This window comes from Panthera pardus, unplaced genomic scaffold, assembly GCF_024362965.1.
Source record: "Panthera pardus isolate Hobbes unplaced genomic scaffold, ASM2436296v1 HiC_scaffold_20, whole genome shotgun sequence".
Lineage (NCBI taxonomy): Eukaryota > Metazoa > Chordata > Mammalia > Carnivora > Felidae > Panthera > Panthera pardus.
In genome coordinates, this window is record NW_026526766.1 from 85940288 (window position 1) to 85954563 (window position 14276).

General features: G+C 58.5%; 1 protein-coding gene across 3 annotated transcripts; it reads right to left on the reverse strand.

Moving 5' to 3' along the window:
• Window positions 1–244: 244 nt before the first annotated feature.
• Window positions 245–8682, reverse strand: AK1 (adenylate kinase 1). 3 transcript variants are annotated; one of them, XM_019421038.2, is made up of 8 exons: window positions 8588–8670; window positions 5958–6029; window positions 5732–5770; window positions 4287–4322; window positions 3953–4116; window positions 3140–3256; window positions 738–929; window positions 245–485 (listed from the first exon to the last, which is right to left on the reverse strand). In XM_019421038.2, the coding sequence occupies exons 3-8, from the start codon at window positions 5736–5738 to the stop codon at window positions 417–419; spliced, it is 585 nt and encodes a 194-aa protein (XP_019276583.1). In that variant the 5' UTR covers window positions 5739–5770; window positions 5958–6029; window positions 8588–8670; the 3' UTR covers window positions 245–416. The 3 variants fall into 3 exon arrangements, with proteins under 3 accessions (XP_019276583.1, XP_019276582.1, XP_019276581.2); XM_019421037.2 differs by lacking the exon at window positions 5958–6029 and having other exon boundaries at window positions 8588–8682; XM_019421036.2 differs by lacking the exons at window positions 5732–5770; window positions 5958–6029; window positions 8588–8670 and adding an exon at window positions 4486–4612.
• Window positions 8683–14276: the final 5594 nt, after the last annotated feature.

A 14276-nucleotide genomic window follows, 5' to 3' on the forward strand; every position in this document is an offset into this window, starting at 1 on the left:
CCCAGCTCTGCCTGACCACAAGTCCCTGAGAGCAAGGACCCTGCCTCAGTCACCCGGGACCCCCAGACCCAGCATGCCCTGGGTGAGGAAGGGCCCTGGGTCTTCCTTCCCCTGGTACCAGGGGAGGGCAGCTGGCCGAGGCGGGGTGAGGGACTTGAGGAGGACTGGGAGGGTGAGGGGCTGCTGGAGGCCACATCACGTGGATCAACTCCAGTGAAAGCAAAGAAAAAGGAATAAAACCGAATGTCCTTGGAAATTCCTTTAGTGCTTGGCTGTCCATGAAAACAGGATAAAGTGGCTTCCTCTGTCTGTGCTCCAGCCGGGCAGGGTGGAGGCGCTGAGCTCAGGCCAGGACAGCCTCAGGTCAGCACGGGGTGGGGTGGGGGGGGGCAGCAGGGGAAGGGGCTCCAGTGCTGCTACTTGAGGGCATCCAGGTGGGTGCAGACTTGGGAGAAGACATTGTCCACGGAGCCTTCGGCATTGACCTGCAGGGAGACGGCCGGGAGGGCAGAGATGCTGGGGAGGGCCATGCGGGCCTCAATGGGGCAGGGGCTCACTTCCCCCAGAGGTGTGGCCTGACTCTCTGAGCCCAGCCACAGGGGACAGCAGCCCATCACGGAGCCAGCGGGGGAAACCAAGGCCCGGAATGGAGGGCTGGCCCAGGGTCACGGGGATTTTGGCCAACCCAGGCAAAACTCCAGATTCCTGGGGCTACCCGCGGCCTGCAGGGGGCGCACCTTGCGTACGATGCCACGTTTCTCATAAAAGGCGATGACAGGTTCCGTGGCCTTGTAGTAGGTCTCTAGTCGCTTCTTGATGGTCTCCTCATTGTCATCCACACGCCCGCTGGTCTCTCCGCGCTTCAGGAGCCGCTGGGTCATGGTCTCAGGGCCTGCGTCCACATACAGCAGCAGCGTGGGCTGTCCGATCTGCGGGTGGGGCGGTAGTCACAGGGGCCCCATTCCCGTCCCCCGGGGGCCATCTCCTCCCCATCCTCCCATGCCCGAGGCCTCACCTGAGACCCACTCAGATCAGACCATCAAGCCCTTCCCCAGGGCAGCCTAAAGGACCTTCCTAAAACTACTCCTCTCCTCCAACCTCTCCCATAGCTCTCCAGCGCCCTCAGAGAGGGCCTCCCGCCTTCCTCACCTTGTGTTTCCCACTCCTTTGCTCTCCTGGCTTCAGTCACACCGATTCTCTGAAGTCTAGGCTCTCGTCAACCTCCTCCCAAGCCAGGCCTTCGCTCTTGCCAAGAATCCTCATCCTCAATCCCAAGTACTTGCCTTCAGATTTGAGCTAAAATCTCATTCCTCTGGGGCAGTCTGCCCAGATGCAACCCACGCCCCCCCACCCCGCCCACCGTCCCCAGCCCTCTGGGGCACACTCTTGAGTCCCCTTTACTTCTCTGCCCAGAATGTCTCAGGAGGCCTCTGGTGATTCACTTAGTGTCCCTCTCCCCTGCCAGTCCAGGAGCCCCTAAGGACATCAAGGCATCTGTCTGACACAGCAGGGCTGGACAGGACTTGACTGAGGGGTGACAGGCTGCCGAGCTCTGGGGGCTTCTGAATAACGTCACTGTTGTTGGAATAAGCCGGGAAGGGAAAGGAAGGAGGCTGACCTGTCCTCCTTCGGTGAGGCCCTGATGCCCCCTGGTGTCCAGATCTGAGAAGACGTGTTGCCGGGACCCCTGGAGCCCATGGCAGGGCTGGGCCCTTGCGCTGAGCCCACCACCCACAGTGGCGCCCCCAACAGCCCCAGGAAGGAAGGAGACTTTTAGTAATCTCATTTTCTAGATGTGGCCCTGAGGGTCAGAGGTGACGTCACACAGCTGGTATGGGTGGGTCATGACAGGACGTGACTTGAGGCTGCCTAACACCTGACCACAGGGTCCATGGCCTCCCAGTCTGAAGGAAGCCCAGCCCGCTTCCATTTCAAAGACAGGGCAACCGAGGCCCAGAGCAGGGTAGACACTTTCTGGAGGTCCTGCGGGCACTTCAAGGTCAGGAAATCCAATCTCCTTCCACTGGAGGAGGCTCAAAGTTATGGAAGCCCAAAGGTGGCCCCAGCCTCACAGGCTTGGGAAGTGGGGGTTGGGGGTCTGGTCCTGCCCCAGCCTGTGGGGATGCCTGGTCCTCCCCACAAGGCCAGGGAGGAGTCCCTCTGCCAAGAAAACCTCCTTGAGCCCAGCCCCCACCCTTGCACTTGCTTGCAGCCCTGTTTCCCTAGTATGACCTGTGACACCGGAGGCGTGGGTGTATGTGTGTGTGCCCACGTGTGTGCGCATGTGTATATCCCTGTGTATCAGTGAGCTGTGTCCGTGTACGTACACGTATGTGCGTGCATGTGTGTTGCCAGACGTGTGTGCACATGTATGCGTGCCTGTGTGCATGTGTGTATGTGCCTGTGGCTTTGTGCTGTGTATGTGCACGCACACGTGCGTGTGCTTGGGGCCTGTGTGCGTATGTCTGGGAGAGGTGCCCCCACCCTGTTTTCCTGGTGGGAAGCTGTTCAGGCAACTCGGGGCCGTCATCCTCAAGGCCTACTTTTTCTAGGCCTTTCACAGACTCCCCGCGGCCCACGGAAGGAGACTGGACTCCCCTCCCTGGCACTGGAGGCCTCCAGCCAGGCCTGAATCGCCTCTCCCACATCATCCTGGTTGCCCTGCCCCATAGATTCTCTTCTCCCCATGCCAGCCGGAGCCTTCCAGCCCTGTCCCTCCCACTCCCTGGTCCTCTGTGTTTGTAAGGTGCCAAGCCCCACTTTTGGAGGGTACGTTCTCTCTAATCTCCATTCTGCTCCTTAAGGCAGCTGCCAACTGTGTCTTCCCATTTTGCAAATTGGGGGGACACTGAGGGTCAGGGAGGCAGAATGATGGACCTCAGGCCTGTTGAGCTGGAACCTGAGCTCGGGTTTGTGAGCTCCCCAGCCTGTGCTTCCTCCTCTTCTAGACTTTTCTTCTAAACTTCTAGAAAGACTTCCAGAAAGTCTTCTCCAGTTTCCCTCCTTACCCCTCTCCCCACCCCAACCCCACAATCAGTGTCTCTTTGCCCCAAACTCTCTCTGGCCATCGTGGCAGCCCTCTCTCCACCCGACCACCCCACATCACAGCTCCCAAATGCACCCACCAAGTTGCACTTACCTTCCGCTCAAACTCCTCTCCCTGCTGTACTTCCCGAGGGTAGCCATCGATCAGGAAGCCTTTGGAAGTATCTACCTTGGCCACCATGGCATCTCGGAGCATGTCCAACACTGTCTCCTGGGGGCACCGGAAAAGATGGCGGGGTCATGAACCCCTCTCCCTCCACCTTCCTCTAGGCCTCTGCCCTAAGAAAGAAGTTTCAAACAAGCCTCTCTCTCCAGGAAGCTTCCTTTGAATGTGAAGGCTTGACTGGCTGATTAAATCATTCATTCACCCATTCATTCATTCACTCAATAATATCGATGGAGCCCCTGTTCCCCGCCAGCTCCCGTCCAGGGATCTGAGGACACCACTGTGAACAAAGCAGGCCTTCCTCGAGAAGCTCACAGTGTGGTGAGGCCGGTTCATCAATTTCCAAACATGGCACAGGTTGAATGGGCAGAGAAGGGGTTATAAAATTAGGGGGTCTGAGCCCAAATCTGTGGAGCCAGGAGAGTCTGAAAGCTGAGGAGGAAAGAACATTCCAGGCAGGAAGGAATATAATGAGTTGGACAGGACAGAAAGGCCAGGGCAGCTGGAGGGCGGAGAGCTGGGGACAGGGGGGTTGAGTGGGTGGAGTGAGGCTAAAGGGGTCAGCAGGGCAGGGTCCTAGAGGCTCTGGGAGCTTCTAGAAGGAATTTTCTGCCAAGGGCCATGAGGACCAAAGCCAGGAGTGTTTGGAGCCAGGGAAGGTCAAGGCAGAGTGTCATGGGCTCTGCTGGCTGGAGCCCACTCAGGGCCACTATCACCCCCCACCCCACCGGGCCCACTCACCAGTGGCACCAGCTGTCCCTTCTCCATGATTTCCGACAGCATCTTGCCCCTGGCCGAGCCCGAGCTGACCTCGGCCCGCAGGAGGTCCCCGGTGGAGAGGTGGGTGTAGCCGTACTTCTGGACAATCTTCTCACACTGGGTGCCCTTCCCCGAGCCGGGCCCTCCTGCAAGCGCCCACCCGTTCAGAAGCCCCAGGAAATGGGGCCGCCGCAGGGATAGGGTCACCCCGCAGAGAAGGGGCAGCGCCCCGGGGTGCCACCCCAGGCCCAGGCTCCCACCGACGCCTGCAAAGAGCCTCCCTGCTGGCCGCCTTCCCCGCCTGCCTTGGACTCACCCACCACAAAGATGATCTTGGTTTTCTTCAGCTTCTCTGTGGGAGAGAAGAGGGGAGCAGAGTTCAGTCACTCGCTTGGCAAACGGCACCTAGGGAGGGACAGGCCTGGGCCGGGCCTCTAAAGCCTGGAGCCTCTGAGGGGCTGGGACACCCGCCCTCGCAGCCCCTCCCTGTGGGCGGCTGGGCAACGGCGGGTCACCTCTGGCCTTACAGTCTTCTGTGTTGTGGAGGTTTCTCACGCAGCAGGCCCCCATGGTTCCCTTTCTGCTGTGTCCCCTACCCTTTCCCTCCCAGACCCCGGGCCTGCCCATCGCCCGCCTTCCCTGGGCGGTACAAACGTGGAGTCGGCAACCACAACATACGTTGCCCCGGAGACGGTTGCCAGGGAAGCCGGCTGCGGTGGGCACAAAGAACCCTTGCCCAGAGTGGGAGGTGCGCTGATGCTCCCGCCTCAGCCCCGCCCTTAGAACTCAGCAGGACCACAGCCTCACCAGACGGAGGGAAACTGAGGCCTGCTCCAAGGGCGCCAGACCCAGAACCGGAAGCTGGGCCCTCTTCCCAGGCGGCCCGGCCTTCCCCTCCTCTCAGGGGAGAAGAAGGTCCTCACTGTGTAACCTTAGGAAAGGAGTCCCCGGCCCTCTCTGGCTCTCTGTCCCTCCCCACTGACGAAGGCCTGGCAGCTCCCAGGGGCCCTCTGGCCCCGAGGCTGGAAACCCAGAGGAGTTATCTGTAGAACAACTTCTCCCGAGGGCTCCCATCAGCTGCCTGCCGTGGGCCGGCTACCACCTGGAGGTGGGGGAGGCCACAGCCCGGCGGCAGCTGCTGTTCGGAGCCCGAGGGGTGGCAGGGTGACCGCCCGCTCGGGCGGCAGCAGCGGGCTCCTTTAAGGGCCACCCAGGCTGAGGCACAACGCCAAGGATGGGGCCGTGATGCCGCCAGGAGGCGGGCCTGCCAGGCTCCCTGCTGGCCCCATGTCTCCCTCCAGGTCCCAGCCCATAGCAGCCAGGAGGGCCCCAGACATCCTCAAGACCCACCCTCTCTGGACAACGGGGAGACTGAGTCCCACAGAGGCGTTGGGCGCTGCCTCGTCCTTGTTAGGCTTGGCATTTACACACTTGGGGCCTCTCCCCAGGGCTAGCCTCCCCTTGCTAGCGCCCACCCTTTCTAGAAAGAGGCAGGGATTCAGCTCTATAAATACCGGTGTAGGAGGTGAGCTGTGGGGCCCTCAGGAGCCTCAAGGAGGCCTCATCGCTTCTAAAATTAATCCTGGAGCTGGCGCATCCCGTGAGATGCCTGAGGAGGATGTCGGAGGCTCCCAGACGGGCCCCTCTGGCAGCCCCAGAACCTCCCCCACCCCTTCCCAGAATGTCTCCTGAAAGCACGCCCCCTTAACAGATGGGCACACTGAGGCCCAGGCAATGAGCAGCAAAGAAGAGACTCACTACCTTCCATCCTGCTGAGGTCCGGGGAGCCGAGTCAGCGCTCTGCAAGACAAGGGCACAGGTGGGGCCGGTGAGGGGGGCTCCCCTCCATCCTGCCTCTGCTCCTGCCCAGCCCCACGGTGTGCCCCAGGCCCTGATGCTCCCAGCGGCACCGGGCAGCGAAGGCCCCCCGGCAGGTTGGGTGACCTTGGGAAAGTCACCTTTCCTCCGTGTGTGTCCCCTGCCTCACCTGTAACAAAAGGGCGGCAGCCCCCTCCTGTCCACCTTTTCCCGCTGGAGGAGCCGGGTGGTGAGGGCGGTGCTGAGGGACGGAAACAGTGACATCAGCACCTGCTGGGCCGCTCCCTTTGTGAGTCCCAGAAAACAGGCGTCTGCCCAACACCTTGGTGATGCTCCCCCGGGGCCAGGAGGAAAGACTTGTGGAGGCCAGAGAGGGGGGGACTTGAGCTGCAATACATCCCACCTGGGGTGGGGTTTGGACAAGGATGCTTAAAGGGACATCACGGAGGCCCGAGGGGGAGGAAGCTGTAGGAGCTGCTCATGGGGGACACAGCCCTGTACAGTTGTCGTGGGGGATCCCCGGCTCTCACCACCCCCCACATGGCCCCTGCCCCCTCACCCCCTCGAGGACCGTGTTCCTCAGCATGTGAGTCCACCCCGACCCCTCTGGGGACCCCACTCTGCTTCAACGTCCCCTCCCACCTACAGTTACCACCTACCCACCTCTGGCCTCCGTTCCCCACCCCCCCGCCGGCCCTCCCCAAGGCTACCAGCTACCATCACAGCCTCTCTTGCCTTGACCTTTGACGCCCGCCACAGCATTCCTCCTGCCTGGCATGCCCGCAACCCCAGGCCCTTTACTCCTCGCTCTCACTTTGGCTTCAGGTTCCCAGGACCCCTGCCTCTGCCCAGGCAGCCCCGGCCTCCCTTCCCAGCCCTGTGAGTCTACAGCCCCTGGACAGGCCCCAAGTCCCCACAGACCTTCCCACGTCCCCAGCTCCGTGCCCTATTACCCAGCCAGAGGCCCTGTCTTCTCTCACACCCGACTTCCACCCTGCACACCCACATCCCAACCCTCTTGCTCCCGAACCTCTCTGCAGTCTGTGTCCTCAACACCACTTCCTTGTTCCAAGCAGGGCACCTGGCCACTGCCCCGGCCTCCCGTGGGTCTCTCCATACCCCACCAGGCAGTCGGCAGGATTTTCTGTGAGAAGCATCAGACCACATCGCTCACCTGCTTAAAACCCTTCCACGTGTGGCTCCTTGGCTCCCAAGATAAAGCCTGGGCCCCTAACATGGCTGACAGGGCTCAGTAACCTGGCCCCCCCACCCCCCCAACCCCCCGCAGGCTTCACAGCCACCGCTTGAACCGCTTGGAACTTCCTCACCCACCATGACTGCGTCCCACCTCCAGGCCCAGCTACTGTTGCACCTGATGCCTGGATGCCTCTCCCCAGGTGCTATTGTTTAGGACCCAGTTCAGGTGTCACCTCCTTCAGGAAGTCTTCCTGGACTCCGTCCTCCGCTCCCACACTGGCAGGTGCCTCCTTTGAACGTCCCCAGTGTAGCACATACCCACACGGTATCGGACCTCTCTGTGGAACTGCAGGCCTGTGTGCCCCATCAGACCGGGCCTGGCCCCAGGCTGAGCATAGGGCTGGGGGCCTCACTCCACCTCCCAGCTGTCTTGGAATGGATTTGAGGCTCGGAGAGAAGGAGAAACTTGCTCCAGAGCCAGGCTGGGGTCAAACTCAGGGGTGCATTTTCTGCTGCTTTAGGCCTGGCACCCAGTAGGTCTTTCAGCAGGTTTATTGGCCGTCCTACCACTCATGGGCCATGAGTTATAGCCTTTTTCCTGCTGAGTGTGCTTAGGGAAGGGCAGATGCTGCCAATGGCCCGCAGCAGCTGGCAAGGGAGGAGGAGGGTCCCCAGGCCAGGGAGAGCCTGCAGTGACCCTGAGGAGTGGCCTCCAACCCACCTTGCCCTGCCTCTTCCCAGTAACCTAAGCCCCTCTGTCCTGCTGGCACCTGCCACTTCCTTCGTCCAAAATAACTTGAGTCGTGAGGAGGCATCACAGAGGCCAGGGGTCCAGGACGGAGTTGGGTTACAGGCTCAGCACCCAGACCTTATAAGGCCCCCGAGCCAGGCTGCAGCAACTCCTCTCATGACTGGGTGGTCTGCCGAGGGGCCTGGGGAACAGGGGCCCCGGGGGGACAGCGACCTAAGGGCTCATCGCTCAGCTGTGTGACCTTGGGCACCTGGTGTCCCCTCTCTGGGCCTGTATCCCCAGGCCGTGACCCGCTCCTGCTGGAGAGTCCTGAGTGGATCTCTGAGCGGTGCTCAGAAAAGGTGCCCCTAGGGCTCCCTTAGAGCCCTCACCAATCATCCGGGGGGCTTCCCGTCCCCCCCAGCGCTCAAAATGACATGGCAGGACAGCTCCTCCAATCACAAAGGCTGCCCCTGCCAGATCCTCCGGGGCAGGGAGTCAGGCCACAGCCCCCTTCCCCGGGCCCCAGCTGGGACGTGCCAAGGGCAGGGACCTGGAGCCCCAGCCCCAGGAGTGCCAGCCGGGACAAAGGGGCGACTGTCTAGGAGGCTAGGAAGGACGGCAACACACAAATCCCCCCCCCCCCCGCAGGGGCACACGCAGGGTGGCATAAACACCCAGAACAGAGCCTGGGGAGAACAGACAGGCAAAAATACACACGGATCATAACCACGGACACAAACACACAGCCGCACAAACCCCAAGGATGCCCCGACACACATAGGCTGGCGCCCGCCGGGCGCGCGCGCCTTCCCCACGCCCCGCAGAGGCGCCCCCCGCGCGCCCAGACATGCACACGGGCACTCACTGACCTGGGGGAGGGGTGCGGCGGGCGCCGGGGCCAGTGGTGCCCTGCCCGTCCTCGCCGGCCGCCCGCAAAGGCGACTATTTATAAGGCTGTCAGCAGCGCGCAGCATGCCGGGAGCCAGCGCTCCGCCAGGGCAGGGAGGGGGGAAGGAGGGAGGGAGAGCGGACCGGGAGGGGGGTGGGGGGCCGGACCGGGGTGAGCCCCGATGGGAAGCCAGAGCAAGGCCGGCGCCTCCCCGCCGCGCATCCCCCCCGGTGGCTGTGCCTGCACACAGCACGGCACTTAACAGTTTGCAGAGGGCTTTCCGTTCCTGCCTGACCTCCGGTGTGCCCACATCTCGGCAGGGGAACAGGACCCGGCTTCCTGTAGGACAGCTGGGGAAACTGAGACCCGGAGAGAAGAGGCTCTTTGTGTAAAATCCCACAGCCGGTTGTTGGCAGAGAGAGGCCAGACCCAGCGCGGGAGGCAATCATTGCGTGGATTCTGGGGGCTTTGCCGGCCAGAACAGCCCTCCCCACCCCCAAGTACCTGCCCTCCTCAGATCCTGCCCAGGGACCCCTGGGCCAAGACCCACCTGGAACTCTCCGCGCCCCCCTCCGTTAGAAGGGGCCCAAGAACCCCCTGGAACTCGAACTCTCTCGGGACCCCCCCAAAGACTGTCCATGTACCCATTTCCCAGCTAGTGGTTGTGTAGATTATATATATCAGCTCTGCCTCCGCAAAACTGCCAGGCAGCTCCCGTGAGGTGAGCACGAGAATGTGGGACATTCAGAATGCTGAATGGGTCGTGGGCACCCAGATGGGGGACCGCCAATCCTGATAAAAAGGACAGTTCCCGTTAACGAGCGCTCACTGAGTCAGGCGCTGGGGCTCAGACGGGGTCCGTGAATCCTCAAGCACGGAGGAGAGTGAGGGTCATCCCCTTAAAATAGCTTGCCTGAGGTCCCCAGCGTGAACCTGAGAAAAATCCCCGAACACGAAACCTTATTTGCGGCTGAAAACGTCCTCCAGCTTTTCACACAGGAGCTACTGAACTGTTAAACTAGACAAAGGCATATGACTGAACCCAGAACTGTTGCACCCGCGTTCTTGAGAAAAACTGGATATTTTCCTAGTAACTGTCGTAACGCACTAGAAAATTGACGCACTGTAAAATGTCATTCTCTCTTCCAATCGTAATGTTTGGAAAACAACTTGTGTGGTCTTCCTAATACTTCTACAATTTGCTAATAAAGACCCCCTGGCTTTTATTCCTCAAAGGGACACAATTTGGGTTGCTCCCTGAATCTGCGCTCCCCAAATTGCAATTCTCAGACGCCCAATAAATGCTTTTTATTTCGATTCTTCCTCTTTTCTCGGTCAAAACAGGTAGAAGTGATGTTTATTCATGGAGACCGGCACATAGCAGTAGGTGCTCAATAATGCAGCAGGGCAGAGACCGGGACCGTGCAGTGGCAGAACTCATGACCTTGAAGGTAGCAGCCCCAGATGACGGTGAGTGGAATTTAGAATTTGTCTCATAGGCACTAGGGAGCCATGGAAGGTGTTGGAGCAAGAGAGCGAGAGTACCAGGAAACTGAGACTGCCTCCGGTGGGTCATTTCTGAGCAACAACAGCCAGGATAATAAGGCCTGGGTCTAGTCCCAGCTCTGCCACCTGTGACATGAGACAAGGTCCTTGTCTCTTGCGAGCTTAGTTTCCCCATCTGTGGGAGGGATGGGTGCTGGGCCAGAGGTTCTGTCTTCCAAGTTGCTTGGAAGGCCCTCTCAAAAGCTGTCGGTGGCTGACTGCACCGGCACAACCTTTGGGGAAAGCAAACTGACGTCAATCAAAATTTTAAACATCCTCCTACTTTTAGGAATCCCACACGTGGGCACGAAATGTGTACACATGGGCACGAAATGTGGGCATGAAATGTGTCAGGTGCCAGAAGGGCCTGACTGATGGGAGGGACGGTGGTGCAGCCAGGCAGGGTGGGGTCATGGTCCTCGGTAGCGTCGGCATGAGAAAGGAAGCCAGAGGTCCGTGTGTCTGCCGAAGCAAGAGAAACAGGCAAAGAGCCCAGTGAAAATAATTCTAAACATGCGGGGGCGTGTGTGTGTAAAATCTATTCCTAGGGTGTTTTTTTTTTTTTTTTAACTTCTCTGAAATCGTGTTGTCTTATAATCAAATTGATGGTATCTTTAAGTTGATGAAATGAAGCAGAACCGAGGGGCCGGGGTGTGCACATGACCCTCCCTGGTGGGGGGGTGGGGCTTTCACTTTGAAAAAATTTACTTGTTTTTTTTTAATGTTTATTTATTTGTTTTGAGAGAGAGAGTTGGAGCACGGAAGGTGCAGAGGGAGGGGGAGAGAGAGAATCCCAAGCAGGCTCCGAAGCTGTCAGTGCAGAGCCTGGTGCGGGGCTTGATCCCATGAACCCTGAGATCATGACCTGAGGTGAAATCACATGTCAGACACTTAACCAACTGAGCCAGCCAGGCGCCCCTGGGACTTTCACTTCTTACTTAAAAGCTTCCATGCTTGCTTGCTTCCTTCTTTTTTGTATTAAAACAACCTATTACTTTACACATAAAACAATTTTAATATGGATGTACCTTGAGGACACAATGCTAAGTGAAGTCAGTCAGTCCCCAAAAGGACAAATATTGTATGATGCTACTTATGTGAAGTATCTAGAGTATTCAAGTTCATAGAAACAGAAAGCGGAATGGCAAACGGGGTGGGGCGGGATGGAGAAATTCAGAGTTGCCATTTAGCAGATTTTTTAAAACTTTTTTTTTTACATTTGCTTATTTTTGAGACACAGAGAGAGACAGAGTACAAGTGGGGGAGGGGCAGAGAGAGAGGGAGACACAGAATCCGAAGCAGGCTCCAGGCTGTCAGCACAGAGCCCAACACAAGACTCCAACTCACAAACCATAATGAGATCATGACCTGGCCACTTAGCAGATTTTGAGTTTCGGACACGAAAGATAAGAAAGTTCTGAAGATGTTTTACGACAACGTAGATGTACCTAACACTACCCAAATGGATAAGTGGTAATTCTTCTGTGGTTTTTGCCACAATGAAAAAAATTCCATAATCTTAAAAATTGGGGAAAGAAATCCAATTTTAAGTACCTGTTTTATTCTGCATTCAAGTCTAAGCCATATTTCAGTCTATGTGAAAACACAAGTTTGCCTTTTGTGGAAGTTCAACGAGCTTTCCAACCTACCGAATTTCCGTATTTGAGTACCTGTTTTAATTATTCGTGTATGATCTGTGGATTTTCCACCAATGCTGGGATATTAAAGTGTCGGGATTTCTTCCCCCAGCTAGAACTTAAAGAAAGAAAAATGGAGGCGGAAAGGAAGAGAGGGAGGAAGGAGGAAAGGGGGTGGGGGGGGGGGCGGCAGGCAAAAATTGCATAAGGGAAAAATCTGGAAGATTGTTAACAGGATATGGGACCAGGAGATGCTATCTTGTACATTTGTATGGCTTATGTTACTTTGTAACATGAAAAAACAAAAAAAAAAAAACAAAAAACATATAAAATGAAACCAGTTTTTATTTGTTTAAAAATATTTTTTTTAATGTTTATTTACTTTTGAGAGAGAGAGAGAGAGAGAGAGAGAGAGAGCAAGCGGGGTAGGGGCAGAGAGAGAGGGAGACACAGAATCCGAAGCAGGCTCCAGGCTCTGAGCTGTCAGCACAGAGCCCCGACACAGGGCTTGAACCCACGGACCCTGAGATCATGACCGGAGCTGAAGTCGGACGCTTAGCTGACTGAGCACCCAGGCGTCCCCATGAAACCAGTTTTGAAAATATTTAAAAAATATTTTGGTTAAAGAAAGAATTCCAAGGCTGAAAGACAAGCCTGCTGGGGTGGGGCGGGGCGGGGCAGGGGGTGGAGTAGAGGAGGACTCTGGGGCAGCTTCCCGCAGAGGCTCACGCGTACCCCAGCTGCCCCAGGTGGGCCTGGCTGTCCCCACTGGCCGAACACGGCAGGAAACGGCTGGAGTGGCTACTTCAGGAAGCACATGCCACGTCTACAGCTGGTAAGAGATGGCCCCACGCCCAAGGAGGGGTGAGAGGTTGGGGCCTCAGTGGGGTGACTGGGAAAGAAGAAGAATGGAGGTGGGAGGGCCCTGAACCCCAAAGGAAGAGGTAGGTTTGGTCCTGGCACAGTGGGGAGCCGGTGAAGCTTCCAGAGCAAAGAGGACCGTGATGAGGCGGCTTTAGGAAGTTGGTTCTGGCAACGAGTGTGGACCGGTCTCTGCTGGGTCCCATCTCGGGGGGTGAGTTGGTGGAGTTGGGAGCCCCAGGCCTCCTGCCCTCCGCATCCTCCGAGTCCCACCGTCTGATGCAAAGCTGAATGGTCCCAGGGTCCGCCCCCAACAACTCACCCCCTCCTGATGCTTTCCCACTGCACCTCCCTTCATGCCCACCAGTGGGCAGACAAAAGGGCCTCAGTGTTCTGGGAGAAAGTCTACCTAGAAACCTCTGCCCGGACCCAGATCCCCAGCAGCCTTTGCGTGGGCTTGGAAGTGGGTGGTATTCCCATCTCCCCATTCTCATGCGGGGCCTTAGGCTCCCCACATAAGGACTTTGCAAGGGGTCACTATCCCTCTGACAGGCCAATCACCACCATTACTGGTGGTGATCCCAGCCTCCTGCCCATCCTGCTGCTGCCACAGGACTGTGGCTTTGCCCCCCTCTCACGGGCACTCGTGGCCTTTTCCCAGCCAGCCCCCGGCAGTCTCCTCTCCCACCGCTCCTTCCTTCTGTGGACTCACTGTCTACTGAGGCAGGCTGTGGGTCGCCCCCAGCAGGCTGTCGTTCCGGCCGTTCTTCCCACCTGACATTCCCTCCCTCGCCAATGGCACCTAACACGGCACACGGCACGTGGCTACCCGTTGCGGGAGCGTGTCCGTGAGCGAGCTCTCGCCTCCCAGCTCCGGGGCCCACCATCCCAGCTGGCCCCGTGCCCGGGGAGCACTCTCTCCCGTCCCAGCAGGCCGCCCGCCCTTGTCTTACACAGTCACCCTTTGTTAGGCCTCCGCTCCCAAGGGCATCTTATCTGCCTAAACAGGTTGTAATCTGCCAGAGTCACCGACCCCCGTCCTCCTGCCAACCTGGAGTCAACAAACCCAACAAACGAGGCGGCGGCTGCCTCGTGCGGTCTAGGACTCACCAGGCCCCTCCCAGGGCTGCAGCCCTGCGGCCTTCTTCCCACTGGGCCTCGCGGGAAATTTCCACTCCCTGCCCTCAGTGTCCCCAGGCCCTAGAGTCAACCTCTGAGCCCCGTCTGTCCTCTCCCCTTCAATGTGCTCTCTCTTTCCAGTGCCCCCCAGCTGCTCTCTGTGACAGATGTCATTCTCCACCCCCCCCCAACTTCTCCCTGCCAGAAGCACCTCCCCCAAACTTCCGCAGGTCTCTTCCTCCTCCTCCAGGCCTCAAAGGGAAGGGAAGGGAAGCACGTCACCTCTTCAGAGTGCCCTGTGTCATTGTCTCGTAGTCCTTACCACCCTCCGCGGCCTGTCTGGGACAGAACTGCCACACGGCCCCTCCCCTCCCTAGAACGTCAAGAGCAGTGTCCGGACCTGTCGCACCCATGAGGGAGCCAGGGCTCTGAGAGGGGAAGTGATGTGCCTGAGGTCACACAGGAAGGGAGAGGAGGGACTGGAAAAGCCAGGTGGGCTTGGCTCCA

Bases quoted from the DNA above. Each gene is read 5' to 3' on its own strand.
- AK1 (XM_019421036.2), bottom strand. From the start codon at position 4,597: ATGGGCAGGCCCGGGGTCTGGGAGGGAAAGGGTAGGGGACACAGCAGA. The intron at 4,323-4,485 runs GTGACCCGCCGT...TCTCTCCCACAG, and splicing joins AGAAGACTGTAAGGCCAGAG to AGAAGCTGAAGAAAACCAAG. The intron at 486-737 runs GTGCGCCCCCTG...GTCTCCCTGCAG, and splicing joins AACGTGGCATCGTACGCAAG to GTCAATGCCGAAGGCTCCGT.